Below are 21184 nucleotides of genomic sequence, written 5' to 3'. Positions count from 1 at the left end.
CCTTGTCCCTGTTTTGGCACTGTGTTGAGCACTGGGACCTGCTGAACAACTGCCTGGGGCTGCAGGGTTGGGCTGTCCCCATAACTGATACTAAAGGTCCTCTGCCTTCCTAGGCAAACCCCTGAAGCTGAGCCTGGCAACGGAGGAAATTGCTACCTTCTACGCCAAAATGCTTGACCATGAATACACGACCAAGGAGATCTTCCAGAACAACTTCTTCAATGACTGGAGGAAGGTACCTTCCCTGTGAGGGCTTCCATGCCGTCTTCCACATTAAACACTTGGCATTAAACCTGTCATTTCCAGGCAGACCCTAGGCTGCAGTGTGGGACGGAGGGAATGAGTTTTTTGTGGCTTAGTTCATAATTTACAATCACGTAATTACAAGATTCTAAATTATATGATTTTTTTTTTCCTTGCTGCTTGTGGGTTTGGGCTGGGACTTGCTGTCTTGAAGTATCCTTGAGGGCTTCACATTGGCACTCGTGCTCCCTCTGAGTTGTAGTGACGCAACCAAAGAAAGCAGGTGGTGGGTCTTGAAAACAGCTTCACAAATGGTTTGGGGCACGTGTCCCTCTGAAGGATTAACCTCCTGGTCCCGCAGCACCATGGCTCAGTCCCCCAAAAAAGCAAGACCCCTGCTAGGGTGAGTTTATGTGGCCCCAGTTACCTTCAGTGTCTCTTCTGCAGTCCCTGCAAGCTGCGTGCAGCCATGCTTGGGGACCGCTTGTTTCTGCAGCAGAGGTTAGAGGTTGTTCCACCACAGAGCCGGCTGTGTTTTGCTTCTCTGTGGGTGCAGGCTCAGGTGTCCAGAGGCAGCCTGGCCTCCTACCACAGCAGCTTTGTCTGCCCTTGAGTGCACACAGATGGAATAGCTGTGGTGGCTGCTTCCTTCTGACTTTTCTGAAGAACTGGCATGTGAGTCTCTATTTCTTCTTTCTGTGAAGAAGAGGCATAGGCAGCAGCTCTGTGGAGTTACTTTTGCTTCCTGGCTTTACCCAGTCCCTCTCATCTGTTACTCAGGAGATGACATCAAAGGAGCAGAAGATAATCAAGGACCTGGACAAGTGTGACTTCAGGGAGATCCACAAGTACTTTGTGGAAAAAAGTGAGGCACGGAAAGCACTCTCCAAAGAGGAGAAGCAGGTGAGGACTGATTCGTATGATGTCTGGGGCTGGATGATATGTTTTGGGACCAGCTTGGGGTATTTTGTCTTGTCTCCTTTCTTGGTGTTATGACCTGACCTGGGACCTTTTTGGCATTTGGACCAGCTCTGTCTCCAGGATCATCACACCCCTCAAGTTTATATGTAGATGCTCTGTGTTTCATGCCTTTGCAGGAAACCAGTCATCCTTGGACCATGGTTTGGGGTCCTGCCCTCTCTAGAGGGTGGTGGACCTTGCTAAGGGCCTGGTGGCACACAGGCTTTTTCCACCAGCATATCATGCTGGGACAGCATCACTGTGAGGGTTTGCAAAGTGAGTGGAGATAAGCTATTTGTTGGGAGTGGACTTGGACCCCAGCTCACTTCTTCCTCTCCAACCCTTTGAGCTCTGTTTTTTCCAGCCTTGCTTCCTTCAGGGAAAGGAGGGTAGCGATAGGCAGGCATGAGTCATGGTGTTTTGGTTTCATCCTTTGTGGTGATGGGGGGGGATGGTGCTCATTTCAGAAACTGAAGGAGGAGGCAGACAAGATCCAGGAGGAGTATGGGTACTGCATCCTGGATGGGCACCGGGAGAAGATAGGTAACTTCAAAACTGAGCCGCCAGGGCTGTTCCGTGGACGTGGTGACCACCCCAAAATGGGCATGCTGAAGAAGAGGATCATGCCAGAAGATGTTATCATCAACTGCAGCAAGTGAGTTGCCATGGGAAGAGCTCAGCTCCCAAAAGCTGAGCTGCTTTTTGGACTGGGGTAAACAGCACATCTCGTCTACTCCAAGTTGGTGCAGGGTTTTGTTATCTCCCACAATCACTGCTTTGCACACCCTCAGGCTCGAACTCACTGGAGCCCTTCTGTCACCTCCTGGTCACCTCCAAATATTTGTTTTGCAGTTTGATTTTAAATTTCTCTGTGGATGTGCAGTGGCCACAGAAGCTGTGCCTGCACTGTTCACCCAACATCAACTACAAACACTGCAGTGCCCCTATGGCCTCTCTGAAGATGGGTCAGCTCTTTACTCTTTGTCCCGTGCTCCTCTTCCAAACAAGCCATTTCTCCTCGGAGGGAGGAAAAGCAGGGCTTGGGTTAAGAGTATTTGCCCTCTAAGTGATGTGAGTTGGCTTGGTATTAAACCACCCATATGAAGACATTGTGGCCTTGATTTAAAACACTCACCACCAGCCCAGCAAGTTCTCCTGTTGTCCCCAGCATCCAAATGATAAAGACCTGATCATGCAGTGGAGCAATTCTGGGTGGGCTGTATATTTTCTGTAAGTAATGCTACAATGTGTTGACAATTCTTGGCCCACTGTGAAGAAGCCGTCGAGCTGATGACTGTTCCTGTTTCTTGTTCGTGGTCTGAGGGCTGTAACCCTGCTCTGCCCACAGGGACTCCAAGATCCCCGAGCCACCAGAAGGGCACAAGTGGAAGGAGGTGCGCTTTGACAACACGGTTACCTGGCTGGCCTCATGGACGGAAAACATCCAGAACACTTTGAAGTACATCATGCTGAACCCCAGCTCCAAGCTGAAGGTTGGAGTGATGCTGCTGTTCAGGCAGAGCTTTTTGCTAAGTGGAAAGATCAGGGGAAAGCAGAGATGTGGCATGTCAACAATGTACTTCCCCCTGAAAAAAAAAACAAACAACAAAACAAAGATAAACTAAATTGCTATGCCATTGGGTGCTGAGGAGAAAGGGACAGGGATGACTTGTAAGCATCAAGCCTGTTCCAGGGGATGGATTGCTACTGGCAGAGCCATCCCTGTGCCGTGCTGCTCAGTGTGCCCAGGCAAGGCTGTTGGAAGCCACACAAGGGCAGAGAGGGTCCGCAGGGACTAGAGGCTATGGAGTTGAATTCATTTAGGGCACTGAGGGGCTGGAGCGTGTCCAGAGAAGGGCAACGGAGCTGGGGAAGAGTCTGGAGCACAAGTGAGCTGGGGGGGCGGCTGAGGGAGCTGGGGGGGTTTAGCCTGGAGAAGGGGAGGCTGAGGGGGAGACCTTATCACTCTCTGCAGCTGCCTGAGAGGGGCTGGAGTGAGGGGGGGGTTGGTCTCTGCTCCCAAGTCACCAGTGACAGGACGAGAGGGAACGGCCTCAAGCTGCGTCAGGGGAGGTTTAGATTGGGTATTAGGAAAAATGTCTTTGCTGAAAGAGTGGTCAGGCGTTGGAAGAGGCTGCCCAGAGAGGTGGGGGAGTCACCATCCCTAGGGGGGTTCAAAAAATGTGTAGACATGGCACTTCAGGGCATAGTTTAGGAGGCCTGGGGTTGTTGGGTTGACAGTTGGACTTAAAGGTTTTTTCCAAGCTTAATGATTCTATGATTTTATGCTAGTAAATGGAGGGCAGGGGGAGGTGGGATCACCATCTGTAGTGCCATGGGAGGGAGTGAACGCTGTGGGGAGGGAAAGGTGATTTAAAACTATTCCCAGTCCTCAAAGCACATAAGGAAACTGCATGCAAGTTGGACTGACACAATGCACTTGCTGAGTTGTGCCCGTGGTGGTGTCCAAGCAGCAGCGGCCATGGCCATGCAGCGCTTCACCACTTCATTTGACCACATATTTGCTGTGTGCTGGCTGCTTGCTGGCAGGCGACACCTCCAGACTATGAGCAGCTCAGACTTGGCCAGGATGCCAGGTCCAGCACAGCCAGCAGAGGGCACAGAAACCCTAGATGAGCTTTTTCTGCTCTGATTCTTCCCCTTCATGGATTTTTCCTCAAGAAAACAATGGGCTTTGAGCAGTATCTAGATGCTGGAGGTGTTTCCAGAACAGGGTCTGACTGGTGGGTGTGGAAGGAAGATGGGGCACTGGGTCTTGGCCTCTTTCCAGGGGGAGAAAGACTGGCAGAAGTATGAGGTAGCCCGGCGCTTAAAGGATGTTGTCCACAAAATCCGTGCTCAGTACAGAACTGATTGGAAGTCCAAGGAGATGAAGAAGCGGCAAAGAGCAGTGGCCCTCTACTTCATTGATAAGGTATCTGCAGCCCCACCTTGGCCCCAGGTCCCCCATCCCTCCTGAGGCTGGGATTTAGCTTACCTGATCCACCTTGTAGTTTTTCTGGTGTCCACTGGTTGGACTAGCCAGGGTTGCTCCTCGTGAGGCACCTGGTAGTGATCATGGAGGATGGTGATTCCTCCTATCTGCTGATGCTTGTGTGAAGACACAGCTGTGACGCAGTGCTGGAGCTGTACTGGCCTCCCTGGACTTTATCAGCGTGTGTGTCTCTGGCAAACGTCCCACTGGAGACCTGGGTAATTTTATTCTGGGGGGTTGATAATTTAAGGTTTCTTAGAGCAGTGAAAGAATCTTCTGCTGGAGCCAGTCAGTTCTTGGTTTCTACCAGGGTCCCAACAGCCACTCAGTGAGGCATTGTAGTGAGAAAGCTTCCTCCCCCGCAGTGTCCATGTCTACATTAACCTTGGAAAGGGGAATTGTGGTGGGTTGGGATGGATGGCTCGTTGTCTCCTTCCAGCTGGCCCTGCGAGCTGGCAATGAGAAAGAGGAAGGGGAGACTGCGGACACAGTTGGCTGCTGTTCCCTGCGTGTGGAGCACATAACGCTGCACCCCAAGCTGGATGGGCAGGATCACGTGGTGGAGTTTGACTTCCTTGGGAAAGACTCGATCCGTTACTACAACAAAGTGTCAGTGGAGAAGCCGGTGAGTGGGGTAGAAATGGAGGCAGCAGCTGGCATGGCCATTTGGTGCAGGGGTAGCTGGATGGCTTGGTTCACTCAGTGGTCATCAGTCCTGAGTCTGCATCTGAAACCCATTGCAAAGATGCCGCCTGTGCTTTAACACCATGAAGGCAATGTGTGTGAGACGCAATGGTGCTGGGTGACAAGGACATACGTGTGCTGCCTCTGGCCTGGAGAAGGGGGAGGAACTTTGGGATAGAGCTTTCAAGGTGGTTCTAGCCCATGAACCATGACAGAGAGAAGTCCTGCCTCCTGCTGGAGCATCGTCAGTTGACTGGTGGGCATTAGGAGTTGAACTGTCCTTATTGATATTTTATTTTTAACTTTTCCTATGGGATAGATGATTTTAATGGTGTTTGTGGAGGAACTGGAGTGCTGGGGATAGCAGAGATAGAGTGGGGGAAACAGCCTGTGGCACCAGTAGCTTTGAGGTCCCAGTGGCAGCGCTTGAAGATGAGATGGTTGGTGGTGCATTAGGATGTGTACTACACAAGTCTGAATCTCAGTGAGTCTGGATGAGGAGGCAGATGGAGATGTCTGGGAGCAATTGGCTCCTTGTCCCTGATCACGGCCATCCTTTCCTCCTCTTCAGGTGTTCAAGAACCTGCAGCTGTTCATGAAGAACAAGGACCCAGCAGATGACCTCTTTGACAGGCTTAATGTGAGTTGTCACTTCTAAGCTTTTGAAACAGCTTCTACTCCCTCTGGGCCATCGGTGCTAACCCGTGACACCCTTGTTCAGCCTGTAGGCTCCCAGGCTGTGGTGCTGCATCAGTGTCATTCCTTACCCTGGTTTTAACTATTTCCCCTCCAGAAACACCACTGAAACTGTTTGAACACCCTGCTGGGATGCTGTGATATTTTTTCCATCTTTCTGCACTGGTAGCATCTCTGCTTCTCTGAATGCAGGCTTGTCTGTCTGCACCCACAAGTAGCCCCTGATAAGGATGTGGCTTTCCACTCCTTCCCTCTAACTCGTCTGCTTGGGCTTTTTTTTAGCCTGGGGAGGCCTGCCCGTGCATGTGTTGCTTGGGGTGTTGCCAGAGGTGTTAAACATCATGGGTTTGATGCTTTCACACCTCACTGAGCTCAGCAGAAGCAGGAGAAGCTTCCAGAGCACAGAAATGGAGAGCTGTGCTGCAGCCTTCCCTCCTGAGCTACTTCCCTGCAAAAACCTCTTCCTCAGTGTAGGATATAGGGTGCTGCCACCCATGCTCCCCCTCTGCCTGCACCCCCTACAAAGCCCCTTGCCCATCTCTTCTCTTAAGAGGTTGCTCCTCTCTGGTTAAATAGGATTTACCTGTGATAGGCTTTCTTGGTACAAGCAAGGCTCCCTCCAAACCCCAGATGGCTCTTAGCATCTTCTGTTTCCAGCCCAACTGCAGCCCTATGTGCTCTGTAGAACAGAGATATCAGATGTGATATATGTGAGATGTGATATTGGATGTGAGATGTCCTCAAGGACATAAATGGGCAGAGATTGACTTCCAGATAAATTCTTTGTGGGTTTAGGTGTAACTTGTGCCAGGTTTTGGTAGATGAAGGCCTGACCCAACAAGCAGATCTGCAAGCTACAGAAGACTTCTTTTTAATGCCTGATTTGGTTGCTGAGGCAGAAGATGGTCTGAAAAGCAAGTGCTTTATTGTCCTGGCTTCTGCTTGTTCTCCTTTCTTCCCTGCCCTGCTTAGTCCTGTCTTCTTCCCTCCAGACATCCATCTTGAACAGACACCTCCAGAGTCTGATGGATGGTTTGACTGCCAAAGTGTTCAGGACCTACAATGCCTCCATCACCCTGCAGGAGCAGCTCAAGGCACTCACTAACTGTGAGTTACTAATACTGTTTGTGGTACCCCAGCCACAGTGTGCGGCCAGTGGGCTCAGTGATGTCCATCCATTGCCTTGGGGTCCCTAGAACTGCCTGCCCCTCCTTGGCAGGTGTTGCAGCACATTGTAGGGTGGTATGTAACTTACAGGGGTATGTAGTGGGTTGGGAACCATGTGAAGTGAGAAATAATTACAGAATCACAGAATGGTGGGGGTTGGAAGGGACCTCTGGCGATCACCTCGTCCAACCCTCCCTGCTGGAGCAGGCACCCCCAGAGCAGGGGCACAGGGCCGCGTCCAGGCGGGGGGTGAATGTCTCCAGGGAAGGGACCCCACAGCCTCTCTGGCCAGCCTGTGCCCCTGCTCTGGCACCCGCACAGGGAAGTTTATCCTCATATTCAAGTGGAGCTTCCAGTGTTCCATCTTGTGCCTGTTGCCCCTTGGCCTTGCGTTGGGCACCACTGAAAAGAGCCTGGCCCCATCATCCTGACACCTGCCCTTCATATACTTATATTGATGAGATCCCCCTCAGCGATAGTCAGACTAACTGATACACAAGATAGGAAGGGGGAACAGAAATATTCCTGGCATTGCTGGTTGGTTGCATTATTTTTGCCTGCCTTGGACACATGAGTGGTGAGGCACAGTATCAGATTCAGTGATGCTTAATTTCCCCAACCAGTGTTGCTGTCCCTTGAGAAAGGATGGGAAAGGCGAAAAACTTGCTGCTGTTCTGGTTTGTTCCCTGCCTCCCCCAACTCCCAGAAAGGAAACATAGTGATGCTTCCATTTATTTCCAGCTGAAGACAATGTTGCAGGAAAACTCCTCTCCTACAACCGAGCTAACAGAGCTGTGGCCATCCTGTGCAACCATCAGAGGTCTACACCGAAAACCTTTGAGAAGTCGATGCAAAACCTCCAGACCAAGGTGAGACAGACTAAACTGAGGGCCCCCAGACCTGATCTCACCTCTGATCCCTTTTTGTTTTGGGGATGGGGAGAGGGTGAGTAATGTGATGCCTAAAGAGACTGCATTGATCACAAGCACGGCATAGAATAAACCAGGAATAGTGGTTTTTTAATCAGTACAGAGACATCAGCAGCCCAGGGCAGAGAGGGATGGGGTAAGGTCAAATGTTGGATGAAGCACACTTGGCACTGAGGTTTTTTCATCTCTTCATGTCTTCAAACCAAGCTGGGTGCCTTTTACAGTGGCACATCTTTGACACAGTTGGCTCGGGACCAGGGAAATTGGTTTTCCTGTCTGGCTGTTTGCAGGAGGACCAGCTGAAATTTCATGGGTCTGCTGTGGGAATACCTCAAACTACCACTTTTAACTGTCCTCAGCTTTTGTTCACACTCTACTGGTGAGCTTGGGGCTTTGCAGTGGGCTCCAGCACTGTCATGAGCCTGTCAGTCTCAGGCAGTTGCACAGGATGAACAGCTAAGAGCTGCAAATGTTTCTGGCATCAGTACTGTGTGGAACTTTTTTTGCAAGATGCTAAGAGATGCTTGAGCAACAGCAAGTGTTGCAGGGGCAAGTTGTTGGCTGGTGAGACATTGTGGTGAGTGGTGTGGCAAAGCACAGGGAAAGAGGGAGGCAGGTGAAACCTCAAGGGAGGACAGGAGCATGGGATGACTTTCTATTTACCTTCACAGATCGATGCCAAGAAGCAACAAGTGGAAGAAGCCCAGCAAGAGCTGAAAAAAGCCGAAGATGAGTTCGAAGATACACAAAATGACAAAGCAAAAGCGTGAGTGACTCTTCCTGACTCATCCTTACAATACTCTTGCAGAGGGGTCTCTGTGCAGAGGTCCTGTGGGTGGGGAAGGGTGCAGTCTGACACCCTATGTGCAGCTCAGCAGAACTGACCGTGCCCTTGTTGGGTACCAGGGTGCCTCCTGTCCCATGGCAACCTGGCAAATGGGTGGACGTCTGGTGGATGATTTCTTGCAACAGTAGTGTTGGAAATTTCCCCTTCAGGGGGATTTCTTTGGGATACAGCACATCTCTCTGAATACTCAAACTTCAACGCAAGCTGCTGGTTTGGAGTTATCCTGCAAATGCCATGGTGCAAAGGATGCCTAGCTTGGGCCTAGGCCTGGGGATAGACAGACTAGTCCTCATGCAGGGTTTTTTTTGCAGGACACTTGAGTGGTGAATTGTGGCTTGTTTGATCTCTGCAGCAGTCATTGCATGGGGTCTGTTCAAATTTGCTCCCCCTTCCCAGAGCCCAAATGGGACTTGCTGCCCAAAGACAGGAGGAGCTTGGAGGAGAGAAACAAGGCCTGTATCTTGTACTCTGGGGTTTCTTGTTTTCTGCTCGTGCCCTGTCTTGCTGAGATGCAAAGCAGGTTGTTGGAGATGGCTGTTGCTCATGGAGCCTGATTTTGAGGAGATGGTCTCTCCTGGGGTGCTGGCTTTTGTGCTTGCCCAAATTTGATGATGATCATGTAACAAACAAAAGTGTCTTATCAGGTTAAAGTACTTAAAGTAGGGTAGTGCTGAATGGCATCTTCTACTTTGCCATTTTGGAGTATTTCTAGGCTCAGGCCATATAGGACTTAAGGTGAAAGTAGACTACTCTGAGCTGAAACTCACTGGCTTCAAGTCATGCTCCCAGGCAGCAGCACGTAATAACTGTTCTGTATTTCACCTCTTCTGCTTCTTTTCCCGTTTAACATGCTGTCTGTGTTGCTCTTCCTCTGCCCTCAGCAATGTGGAGAAGAAAAAGAAGCTGTTGAAGCGGCTGGAAGAGCAGCTGGCCAAGCTGAATGTTCAGGCCACAGACAAGGAGGAGAACAAGCAGATAGCTCTGGGCACGTCCAAGCTGAATTACCTGGACCCCAGGATTAGCATAGCCTGGTAAGTCTTGGGCATGCTATGGGGCAGATGTGCCTCTAGAGATGTACAGATCACCTAGTGCTGCCTGGGGAGGGAGATAAATGCATGCCAGAGCTCTAAGCCTTTGGGGGAAAAGGAATAAACTTTGGACAAAGAAACCTGCCCAAGCCCTGAATGTGTTGGAGAAGTGAGCAAAGTCCCAAAGCTGAGGCTTCCTTTCCTGCAAATAACTGTTTGTAGGGTGTCCCTTCTGGGCTCAGGGCAAGAAGGGGTCACTTTGCACATCGTTATTGACAGCGGTAAAAAAGGTAATTTCTTAAGGAGCTTGGGGCGATGGAGTTTGCACGGCCGAAAGATGCCGCACCCTGAGCAGAGCGGGATGGGTAGCACATCCCCGCTGCTGTCTTCTGCTCTGTGCAGGTGCAAGAAGTTTGGCGTGCCCATCGAGAAGATCTACAACAAGACGCAGAGGGACAAGTTTGCTTGGGCGATCGACATGGCCGATGAGGACTTTGAATTCTGAGGCAGTGCCTTTCATGTTACATCGTGCTCGTTTGGTGCTGTTGGAAGGGTTTTTTTACGTGCTGCTGCAGTTGTTGCAGGGGTGGGGCTGGGGGGTAGTTTAATGAACATGTTTGATACGGGTATTTTGTGCCTTTTTTGTAAACAAACACCCAGTTTCTAGTTGAAACAGGTATTACTGACTTGTGACACTCATCCTGACTGCAGTGACTTTGATGTGAACTTTTAATTCCTCTCCAGAGTTGCCAAGTGCTTTGGATCTTTTCCTCTTCCGGAGTCTGAGAAGAAGATTGAATGAGTGCCTTAATTGTGCTGATAACAAGATTAGATCTAATCCTACCTCCTTGATGTAGTGGAGCTGTGCTGCCCTTTTCAGGCTCTCTGAATTGGCTCGATGGGGAAACACAAGGCAATGACAGCACTGAAACAGGCAGCTGCAGTATAAGACCCGGGTTTGGGTCAGGGATGCACTGGGAAGAAGGGAAAAAATCTCAGGGTTTTACATGTCGGAGTATTTTGTGCCCTTTCACCTCCAGGAGAGGAGAAAGTGCAATTGCACAAACATAATCAAAATGGAAAAATGGTGTGGGAGGGAGTGAATGTCATGGCGAGGGAGGGGAAGATGCTGGTTTAAAAAGCAGGTTTTGCATTGGAGGGATGAAATTCACCTTGGTGTGAGTGAAGTGTACTTTAATCACCCCTGTGTCATTAAACCTTGGTCAGGGAGAGGACATCTTGTTTGGAGCCATACTTACTTTCCCCTACTTGCTTCAGCTGGCTCTGGCTCAGCTCACTGTATCAGTAGCAGAAACTAAACTGTCCAGCCACAGATTTAGCAATGGGAAAGGGCGCTGCTGGCTGTGGGGCTGGGCCAAGCTCTGGTGGGATGTGAGCAAGCTGGGGAGTAGTATTAATCTTGCTGGAGCTGTGCCTGTGGTGGGATGACAGCTTTGTCATCAGGCTGCATCCTCCCCAGTCTCTTCCTGCTGGGCATGGAGCAGGCAAGGACTGATAGCATAAACTGTTGGTGCTTTGTGCCTAATTGGCTGTTTTTCAGAGGAAAAAAAAAAATCAGTGATATTGGCATGGACCTGGCAACTGTTAGCCTACATGCCAGTGAATCTCAGGTGTAAGCAAGCTGTTGCATTGGCAGCAAAGCCTTCTGGCATCTCAGGGCTGATGTTCAGGTCGTTGTAGTCCAAAGCTCTCGGTGCTTCCCATGTGTTCGTTTACAGCCGCTTGCTCTTGTGTTTAAACTGTTGCTATTTTGGTTGGAAGTCAGGTACTTGAAATGCATTTCATTAAAACTGGAAGTGATTTTTTTTCTGAGTATCGGTGACTGGAGGTTTTTCGCAACTCATCCAGGATGCGGTTCTGCTGTGAGCTGATGTGCAGAGCTCTGAGCCAGGGCTCAGTCTCTATAATGGGGTCTGTGTACCCTCAGTTGTCTGCAGGGGATTAGGCTTGATAGTAAATCCTTTGCCTTCAAGCAAAGAGCCTGCCCGCAGATCTCAGACCATTTGTGCTTAGTCCCTAAGGGCCTGTATGCAAAACTGAGCCACCGAAATTGAATTGCTGCATGATAGCAGAGTTATGACAAATGTAAGGGGGAAATGCATGGGTGAAGCCAACGCTGTTTTATCTCTCATCCGCACTGGGGTGTGCTCTGCAGCTTGGCTGAGATGTGGCAGCTTATGAAACTGGGTTGCTTCTGCAAGCCCCAAGAGCTCATGTTGGTTTTAATGAGGCAACTGACTCCTAAAACACAGATCTAAATCAAGCTGAATGCAGTAAGATTTATTTTTCTGGCAAAGATAGACCTGTTATCAGCTGCACAAGCAATGGGTAGGAGCTGCCAAGCATGCCTTGACCCCTGTGTTGCATTTGTTCCTGTGAAACAGAGGTAACCGCTTTGGTCCCAATGGATGGAGATGTTCTTCTGCCCACGCTGATAAATGCTTTCTGGCTTTCAAACAAGGTTAAAAAGAATATTCACCACTAACTGTTGTGGAAAGTTTGTTCCATCCCCAAAAATGGAGCGATTCTAGTGAAACCCCTAGTGACACAGTGCTCCTGTTTCCCAGTAGTAGGAAAAAAGGAGAAAGATGCAACTGGATGAGCACTATGGCTGTTTCCATTGAACAAATAGATTTTTTTTTTAAAGTATTTCCTAGAGGAAAAAGTCTCTCAAGCACCATGTGAGAGAAAGGAGCTGCTAGTAGCTGCAGGAGTTTGAAGAGCTGCTGGCAGAGCACTGGAAAAAACACCCTAGAAAGCAAATCCTACCACAGCTTTGGGAGGAAATAAGTAGCTTGGTTCTTGGCCTCTCCTCCAGCAGGTTCCCATCAGTGCTGTGATCCTTGGCTGGCTACTGGGTTAGTGGGGTGGAAAGACTGGGTGACTGCTGTCCCACATGGTCCTCTCTGTCCTCACCCTGTTTTTTTCTGGGGTGGTGGATCCACAGAGTGGGTGCTGGCAATATTTCATGCTTCCAGGGCTGTGCTTTCCTCAACAGCTTCCCTATCTTTATCAAAGCATCCTGCTTCTCTCCAAAAGGTCATGCCTGGAGCAAAATTGAGGTGGTTCAACTCCAGTGAGAGCTCAGCTAATGAAGATGGAGGCCTTGTGTTTGCCTCTTGTGCTGCAGCAGATGAGGAGGGCCAGGCTGGCAGATGGGCTCTGTGCAATACTGAAGGACTCGTTTGGCCATGCTCAGGTGCTCTGGATGTCAAAGACCTGCTGGTGTCAGCTAAATAGTAATTATTAGCTATTCTGTAGGAGCTTAAACGAAGCGTCCTTTCCCCAAAGGGTGTTACCCTGAATTGTGTTGCCCCATAAACCAGTTCTATGGGGCTTGACCATTTCTGTCAAAAAGCTTGGTGAAACCAAGATTGGAATCCCAAGTACAAAGCAAAAGCAAGGTAGAGAGTTCATGCGTTTTGCCAGGTATCCTATAATCTGCACTGCATTTAGTAGCACGATGTTTGAAACAGCTAAGCTTTAGAGAGAGGCTGATAAGTCTGGGGAGTGTCCTCCTGGCCCTCGGCCACATGCAAGCAAGATACAGGTTGGAGAAGTTGAGCTACTTGCCATTGACATCACAGTGGCACGAAGCAGCGGGGCTGGCCTAATGCCCAATCCGACAGGGATTTTTCCACTGCTCAGGACCCTGTGTAGCAGGATCACACCCTTGTCACGGACACTTCTGAGAGCAGGATCTCCCTCCCAGCCCAACAGTTTTGGGGTTATTTGGTGATACAATGAGCAATAATGGCATACTGAGATGAACCTTACCTGCCTTGGCCCTTCCAAGGATGTTTCAACTCACTTTTTCCAAGGAAGTGCCTTTTCTGTAGGCACATAAAAGCCTGTGCTTTGCCCAAGACGCTTAGGAGTATTTTTGCCAGTATTTCACTAGTGAAATGCAAAGTCAAAATGTTAGCATTATTCCTTTGCAATTACTTCTCCTTTTTTTATTTTAAAGCAAAAAAAAAAAAATAAATTTGCAAAAAGGGAAGATCTGGTTTCAGGCAAAACTAGAAGTGACACCTTCCCCTGTAACTTCTTGGGTTACTAATGTGCTTTTGAGAAAAACCTGTTGTTCATATTGGTTGGGAGGAGACCTCAAGGCAAATTTACGAGGCACGAAGCCGACTGCTCAAGCTGATACTGGGATGGGCTTAGGGCTGCTCTAGTTACATAATGATGCTTAAAAACAAATGTTCTGGGGGCTGGAGAGTTTGTCTCCCTACCTGCAGGGTGGGGATGTCCCACGCTGTGTGATGGCACAAGGACAGCACTGATACTGTGGCCATTTGATAAGATGAACTTCTGGGTGGTAGGAGGTAGAAGTTCCTCTTGTCTTGCTTTGGCATCTGCTGCCCATGCCCAGCCTCTTCCCAGAAATGCTGAGGCTGGGAGGGTGTCTGGAAGGCTTGAGTCCAACCTCCTGCTCAAAGGAGGACCAACTTGGGTTGCTCAGGGCCTTTTCCAGCCAGATTTCAATTTCTCCAGGGAGGGAGATTCTTCTGTCATATCTCAGGGTCCCTGTTTTGGCAGTTAATCTCTGCCCCAGAAAACTTTTTTTTTCCCTTATACCTGGTTGGAATTTCCCTTGTTGCACCTTGCAACCAGCTGCTTGTCCTTTCTCTGTGCACCTCCAAGGGGAGTCTGGCTCTGGCCTCTTGGTTGCTGCTCCTCATTAAATAGCTGAAGGCAACAGCTTGATTTCCTCCTTAGCCTGCTGCCCTCCAACACGCTCTGTTGCACGGGGTTATTCAGCCCCACATCTGGGACTTTGCTGAACTTCATGAGCTTCTCTGAACTTCACCTTCTGCTGCACACCAGCCTGCTGAGCCTCAGAGGGATGTGGTAGGAGCTTGTGGCTGAAGGAGGTAGGACCATCTCAGTCAGTAGCTTTTAGGAGCTATGCATGAGCAATGCCTCTCCCTGCATAAGTTGAGCATCTGGAGGTTCTGATGGGGCTTTGTCCCTGTCTGTTGCTTCTGCATCAGCATCCTGGAGAGATGGGACCATAAAGCCTACGTGTTGGCACCTTTTTGCAAGCATTAAAGCCCTTGGACTGAGCTGTGCTCATCAGAAAGCTTCCCAAGTTGTGTGCTCTCCTGGGGGTGAGTCAAGCTCTTGGCGCACAGCCAACAGATCATTGATCCTCATTACAGAAAAAGTCCATCAGCCTCCTGTTTCCCAGAGCTGCTCTCCATAGCGGTCGGGGCTGGCAGTGAGGTTGGCAGTGCTGCTGCCCTGCCCACCAGGGCTGCGTGGAGTGGAGAAGGGGTCCTGGTGGGTGAACTGAGGAAGGGCAGCCATCAAAGCTGCTTAGCTGCTCTTTTATCTGCTTAATGACAGGGCCTTTGCTCACCTGTAGGTGGTTTGGAGAGATGGGCTTTTGGCTGATTCATCTTAATTGGTGCAGAGAGGGAAGTGGGTGTGATGAAAACTCCTCAGTGAGGAGCGTTTGCTGTTGAATGGCTGCTTATGCTCTGCATCTGCTCCCTGGTGAGTGATCAGATTAAGGGGAAAGCAAAACAGCTGTAGTCTGGCAGACATGTGAGAGGCGAGAAACCCCTGTGGGGATGCAAGGAAGAGAAACGTGAAGGGTTCCCAGAGGGTTTTTCCTCCCCTCCCTTCTTTCCATTGAGGGTCTGATGTTGCAAAAATGAAAAATAAAAAAGGGGGAGGGGGAAAATAAAACAGAAAATTTAAAGGAGAATGCTTTTGTCAGGGTGAGAGGAAAGGAGTAGCACAGATTTGAGACTGTCACTGCTGTGCTTCTGACCTTCTGTCTCTGAACACGATGAATGGAGGCGTTTCCTTTCCCAATGCGGTTTAGCAGGAGAGAAGATCATGTCTGTGGTTTGGCATTAAAAAAAACCCCATGTCCTTAAGGAGCTCCCTGGGTTTATACAGTTGCACTCTGTGTCCATCAAGTCAGCCAAGTTCCGACTGCCGTAAAACAAGCTCAAATTGGACAGACATTAGCCTTTGCCACGTGTTTGTAAATGCAGCCCTGCTGATGCCAAGGACAGCGGCTGAAAAGGAAAGCATATCATTAACTTATGAGAAATTGGATCCCTGTGATAAAATGCAGGACAGTCTAATGAGGGGCAGAGGAATGGCTCCTGAGGCAAGGATGATACTCCAGGATATCAGGATTGTGCCCTGCAAAGGAGAACTGGCACTTGCTCTGTGCAGCTGTGGATGGGGGATGGCTGCCCATCATGGGTGTCCCACAGGGAACAAGTAGATGGTCCATAGGCTGGCTCTTCCTATGGCTTCTTTTTTTAGCCATAGTAGTGATATTTTTTGTCAGCTAAACAAATTTGTTACTCAAAAGAAAATAAAGAATCAGGAAGAGCTCAGTCAAGCTTGTCCCGAGCTCTGAGAAGGGCTTCTCTAGACCTTAATCCTGAGCCACTGCAAGCTGGGGCGTGAAGAATTCCAATAAATTACTTAATATTCTTAATTGCACCTTAATCCAGGCTTGGATTATGAGTGATTGGCTTGACTGAGAAATAAGCCTTTGAATAACTGCTTTCACAGCTGCAGGAGGGCTCATAAGCTCCTTTTGCTGCCATCAGCCTGAGAAGGGCATGATGCGAAGTCTCTGCAAACTGAAGTAGCTTCCAGTGGTTCCCTGGGGTTGCCCTGTATTGCTGAAGGGATGGTGAGGAACACAGCTGATGCCTTTCAAAAAAAAAAAAAGCTGTCTTTCTAGCTTGATGGATTTCATCCAGACACTTCTTGTAAACAGGCCAGATTATTGGCCAACGTAGGTCAGATGAGGAAGTCTCTAACTAGTTCCCACAGGTCACCTATACAAGAATGAGCTCTTTGTTTTGGTTTGTGTTTTTTTTTTTTTGTCTTAAAGCTGTTCTCTGTAATCTTTCATCTATTTCTTAAGCCATATCTGGACTCTTCAACTCTTGAAGGCTTAGTTTACCAAAGTGGAAGAGAATGGGGTGGCAATTATCTTAATCAACTTTAATTAGGGCTCATGCTTCCTTCTTGGTAGTCCACCAGGCAGAAACAGTTCCTGACTTCCCATAACCTGTTCCTGGTGCTGCAAAGCCCACTTCTGTCAGAAACAGGCCCAGGGTGGGCTGTAAATCTCCACCACCACGTCTCCAGTGCATCCTTGGACCCAGCACTGTCCCTGTTTTCGTATGCACGAGGATTCCCCACAAAAGGAGGCACGAGAAGACCTTGAGTGCCTGCAAAAGCAAATTCTGCTGGCTACCTTTCCAGGGGTGGTGAGATTAGGAGGCAGTGAGGGGAGGTGACCAAGCAGGTCTGGCCTCTCTTCCTAGCCGCGGTACATGGCATGATACCATCTTTTTCTTCTTATATTAGTCTTCTCTTCTTTCTCCCTTTTGGGACCCTGTGTTGGATGAGATATGAGGTTGTAGCCATCCAGCTTTCTGCTTCATCGCCATGTCTTTTATGGGGTGTAACCAACCCCCAGCTTTGTCCTGATGTAGTGTGTGCCATGCGAGCATGCAATGGGGTCTTGGCAATGCTAGCAAAGAGCTGAGCATCTTTGCAATTTGGCGTGTGCTCTGTGCTGTAACAGGCTGTGGCTCATTCACGACTCCTTCCATTACGTCCTCCTTTATTGCTCTTAGTTATATTTGATTTAGCTTAATTTTCCCTACAGCCAGTGGGGTAAGCTTTGCAGCACGGCCCCTTTAGTAAGAAGCGTGACTGGACTGTAGCTGCACAACCCCTGACTCCCTTCCTGTGCAAATAAGTTTGGGGGTCTTTTTCTCCCCCTCCCTCTATCTTTTTTTCTTTCCCAGTGCACAGAAAGGCACATGAGGACAATCCAGCACAGCCTCATGTAGAAGCTTTCAAAGGTGACAGTGCAAAAGAGTAGGAAGGGGAGAAAACAATAAAAACAGGAGTTAATTCTATAAATAAAACAAAATAGCTCAGTCCTGTTTTTCCCCTTTGAGAGTCTAACACAAGATGGTTTGTTATCCCATAGAACTTTAATTTGGTATTGCTATTGCTAGTAACAGGCTGTAAGCTTTGTACTGAGTTTGCAAGACCTCAGGATTAAGGCTTGTTAGGTTTGCTCTGATTGAGCTTGTCTTGAACTGCCTGAGGCTTTTTTTTAACTTGGCTGGGCGGTAAGAGCAATTTTCTAATTGACCAAGTGGCTATGGCTAATTTGTTTTACTTTTGTATGTCTTTGTATAGTGCAGCTGTAGGCTTGTATAGATAGCAGTAACAAGCTATTATTCTGTGTAGAATGAGGCGTTTATGACTCTGACCCAAGACATAGTGTAGAGAAATGCAGGCTTGGTACAACTGCAAAAGTTTTGGGAAGTGGAGATGAGAGATGTGCGGAGGAGTGTAGGTATGGGGTGATGAGATGGTGCCTGGGCTGGAACTGGAAACCCCTTGGCTATAAACCTCTTAGCTGAAGAAATGCAGACCTGGAGCTGGACTAGGCTGATTTTTAGAGGTAACAAGTAGTAGAAAAGTAGTACCTAACATATGTAAAAGGCACTGCGTATAGTAAATTGAGATGTAAGATGCAGCTGTAGAACAAACAAAAAAGCATGTGAAAAAAAAAAGTTAAACATAATTGAAATGACTCTGAGTGGATCCTGGGGAGAGGAAGAAGGAACTATCAACACGAACATCTTATTTTTCCTGGCACAGGGCTCCAGATGATGATGACTCACAGTAGTGCCACCAGCATGAAACCCCCAAGAGTGGGAAGGGTGAGTGTAACACCAGGAAAATGAAAACACCAGGAAACCGCAAAGTGTGTGTAATAATTTCAGTAATAATATAATTCTCCATAGGATTATTCTTTGCTTTCCTACAGTAGTTAGATCTAGACCGACAGTCATTCTTGGATGAGACTTAACATATTATTAGTATAATTGAAATCTTACTAGCACGCATAGATGATGTGCTTTCTGTTTGCGCATCAGATGAGATTTTGAGGTGGTAGCAGTAGCATGGCATCCTTATCTGGTCTCTCGCTGGTTCTCCTGGGCTCCCCTGATGTTGCTGGTGTGGTGCCAAGCTCAGGGTTGTGGTAATAGAGCTGGTAGAGCAGCACTTGAGCCAAGTCATGGGAGGAAAATCTGCATAGCTGCAGGGGGACAAGCCTTCCCAGTGCTAACCCAAGGCTCCAGACTTAACCCTGATTAGGCAACCAAAGATGGGGGCCCTGGTCCTCAGAGTGGCTCCTCCTTGATGGACCCAGTATGCATACCCCCTTTTCTCTAGGACCAACTCACAGCGTGCAAGTTTGAGTCCCCATCCCCCTTCTTGGGTGGCCTTGCTTCCTCATAGGCTGGTCACCACTTCCTACCCACCTTTTATCTCCCGCCTTCTTTCAAAGAACCACCACTGCTATCAGTAGCAACTGCTTTCCTTCTGGTTTATTTTGAGATATTAAGTAACACTTGCTCAGACAAAGGCAGTGCGCAAAACTCGGGCAGCAGATGTGAGTGCTGGGCTTCTGCAAGTATGTGTCAGCCCCCTGGTCTGGGCTGTGAACACTGCAACACGTGGTTTGACCTGTGTCAGCCTCTGCGTTGGCCACCCTCCCAGCTAGGACTCCACGGGGGATTTGGGAGCTGCTTCCCCTGAAGACTGTGCAGGCAGAGAAGAGCAAATGGAGATGAGGGCTCTCCTGATGGCATGTCTGGCTGCTGTCCTCTACACGGACATCGGTGAGTTGCTCAGGATTACTGCAAGGCTTGGGCTGGGATGGAAAGAGCTGGCATTTTTAGGGGAGAAGCCACATCTGAAACTTCTAAGTCCTGTGGTCTTTAAGAAGTCAGCAGGCAGCGATAAAGAGCTGGTCTGCACGGTCAGCTTTCCCTCTCCTTTGTGCTGTCACAGCTGCTAAAGGACTTGTGCAGCAGACACGCTGCAGCCTTGGGCTGCCCACAGAGCAAGCCAAAATCTGTCACCTTCTCCTATTCTCATGATGTGCCACTGAAAACAGCCCTTTGGGGTTTCTCCGCAAACCCAATTGTATCTTGAGATCTGCAGCTAATGTTACACTTCTTGGATGGGGGTGCAATTAAGCTTTAAGCTCAAAATTGAGTGAACCTTCACTGCTGTTCTGGCCCTGTGACCATTTGCCAAATGCTGTAATGGGGTAGTTGAATATCAATGTCCACAGAAAGCCTCTGCTGCCCACTCACCTGGAAGGAGGGTTTTTCTACACGTGAGCATTCAGCAGTTTTGGGTGTGGGGAAGTAGAAGGGTAGAATAGGCTCAGCTAAATCCTCTGTCTTATTCTGTCCTGTGGCGTGCATGAGGATGGGAACAGGCCCAGCTGGGAAGGGGTTTCTTGCTTTGACCTCATGCAAATTATTTATGTTCCCCTCCTGTAGCCAACTCGCTGACGTGCTACACCTGCACCAACCAGACCAGCAATGATCAGTGCCTGACGGCTTCCTCATGTACCAAAAATGAGACTGCCTGTGTGACTATATTTTGGAAGACAGGTACCAGTGAGTCCCACTGCCAAGCACTGCATGGGTTGTGATCTCTCAGCCCCGCTGCCCATTGCTCCTGTGTCCCAGCCCTGGTCTCAGTGGGTCTTTGTCTTTCCCCCTGCTTTCTGCTCTGGTGCACTGGGGTCTAAAATATTCCTCTTCCACGGGGCTTTGGGAGAACTTGCACAGTGTTGGGTTACAGGTCAAGCCCAGCTTTTTTCTTTGTTTGAACAGTGAGGTAGAGGGTAGTTAAATGAACACCGTAACCCATGTAGACTTGAGTGATTTCGCATGCTGCTCACAAAGTAAAGTCAGGATTTGCTGTTGGGGGAAAGACTCATGGGTTGGTTTTATTTGACTTTTCATCCAGGCACTCACCCGCAGAAGCTGATCAGCAAAAACTGCATTTCAAATTGCAGCCTGTTTAAAGACCCTTATGAATGCTGCAGTCGGGACAAGTGCAATCTCAACGAGGCATCAGGGATGAGACCTCCTACGGTGGTGCTGGGAACTGCAGTTCTGGTCAGTGTTACCAGGCCCCTTCTCTGGACTGGGCTGTGATGAAGTCCCTGTTGAATAACCCGTGCAAGCTTCTTAACCCATCCTGATCCACTAGCACCTGCAGTTATTTTGCCTGTCTGTCCTCAGAATATCTTCTGAACATCTGGTGTTCAGGCATGGAAGGGCCAGTCTGAACCTAGCTTGAGTATGATGGAGAAGAGATTCCTCTGTTACTCTTTTATAGCTTCTCATGCAACAGGGCTCTGCTGTCAACATTAAAAAAAAAAGAAAAAAAGAAAAAAAAATTTCCAAGACATCTATTATTTATTCTCTTTTTACTGAGTGCTGACTCACAGCAGGGCTGGGTTTTTTCAAGCAGCATGGTCAGGTTGCTCACGCAAGTACACAGAGAGCTAAACAAATGGAGGTGAGTAGGAGGAGGATAAAATCCTGATTAGCACAGCCCCAGATCAGAGTCTCTTACTGCTTCAGCTAGGCAGAGAGTTTCAAAGGCTTATAGAAAAAGGTCTGGAGAAATAATGAATTTGCATCTCCAATGGTGGTGTTCTAGTATGCTGTCAACACTCTGGTCTTGACAAGTCTAGGATAGCATGGGGAAGGCATATTAGCAAATG

The 21184-nt window shown here is 48.8% G+C and overlaps 1 protein-coding gene across 9 annotated transcripts in view; it reads left to right on the top strand.

Moving 5' to 3' along the window:
* Nucleotides 1–20876, top strand: part of TOP1MT (DNA topoisomerase I mitochondrial) — a 30628-nt gene extending 9752 nt beyond the window's left edge. For 3 of the 9 annotated variants that reach the window (XM_075085945.1, XM_075085949.1, XM_075085948.1), the window contains exons 3-14: nt 114–235; nt 1024–1146; nt 1671–1858; nt 2552–2696; nt 3995–4138; nt 4638–4823; nt 5454–5522; nt 6571–6685; nt 7487–7614; nt 8346–8440; nt 9403–9552; nt 9952–11376. In XM_075085945.1, coding sequence (XP_074942046.1) covers nt 114–235; nt 1024–1146; nt 1671–1858; nt 2552–2696; nt 3995–4138; nt 4638–4823; nt 5454–5522; nt 6571–6685; nt 7487–7614; nt 8346–8440; nt 9403–9552; nt 9952–10054 — 1568 coding nt within the window. In that variant the 3' untranslated portion in view covers nt 10055–11376. Of the gene's footprint in view, nt 1–113; nt 236–1023; nt 1147–1670; nt 1859–2551; nt 2697–3994; nt 4139–4637; nt 4824–5453; nt 5523–6570; nt 6686–7486; nt 7615–8345; nt 8441–9402; nt 9557–9951; nt 11377–18243; nt 19272–19943; nt 20058–20418 lie in introns of those variants that run through there. The other 6 variants (XM_075085946.1, XM_075085950.1, XR_012659335.1 and 3 more) reach the window with 5 other exon arrangements.
* The last annotated feature ends 308 nt before the right edge of the window (nt 20877–21184 follow it).

The sequence above is a fragment of the Phalacrocorax aristotelis genome, chromosome 2, assembly GCF_949628215.1.
Source record: "Phalacrocorax aristotelis chromosome 2, bGulAri2.1, whole genome shotgun sequence".
In the NCBI taxonomy this organism is placed as follows: Eukaryota; Metazoa; Chordata; class Aves; order Suliformes; family Phalacrocoracidae; genus Phalacrocorax; species Phalacrocorax aristotelis.
Note: the sequence above shows the minus strand (reverse complement) of the source record. Positions and strands in the feature narration are given on the sequence as shown.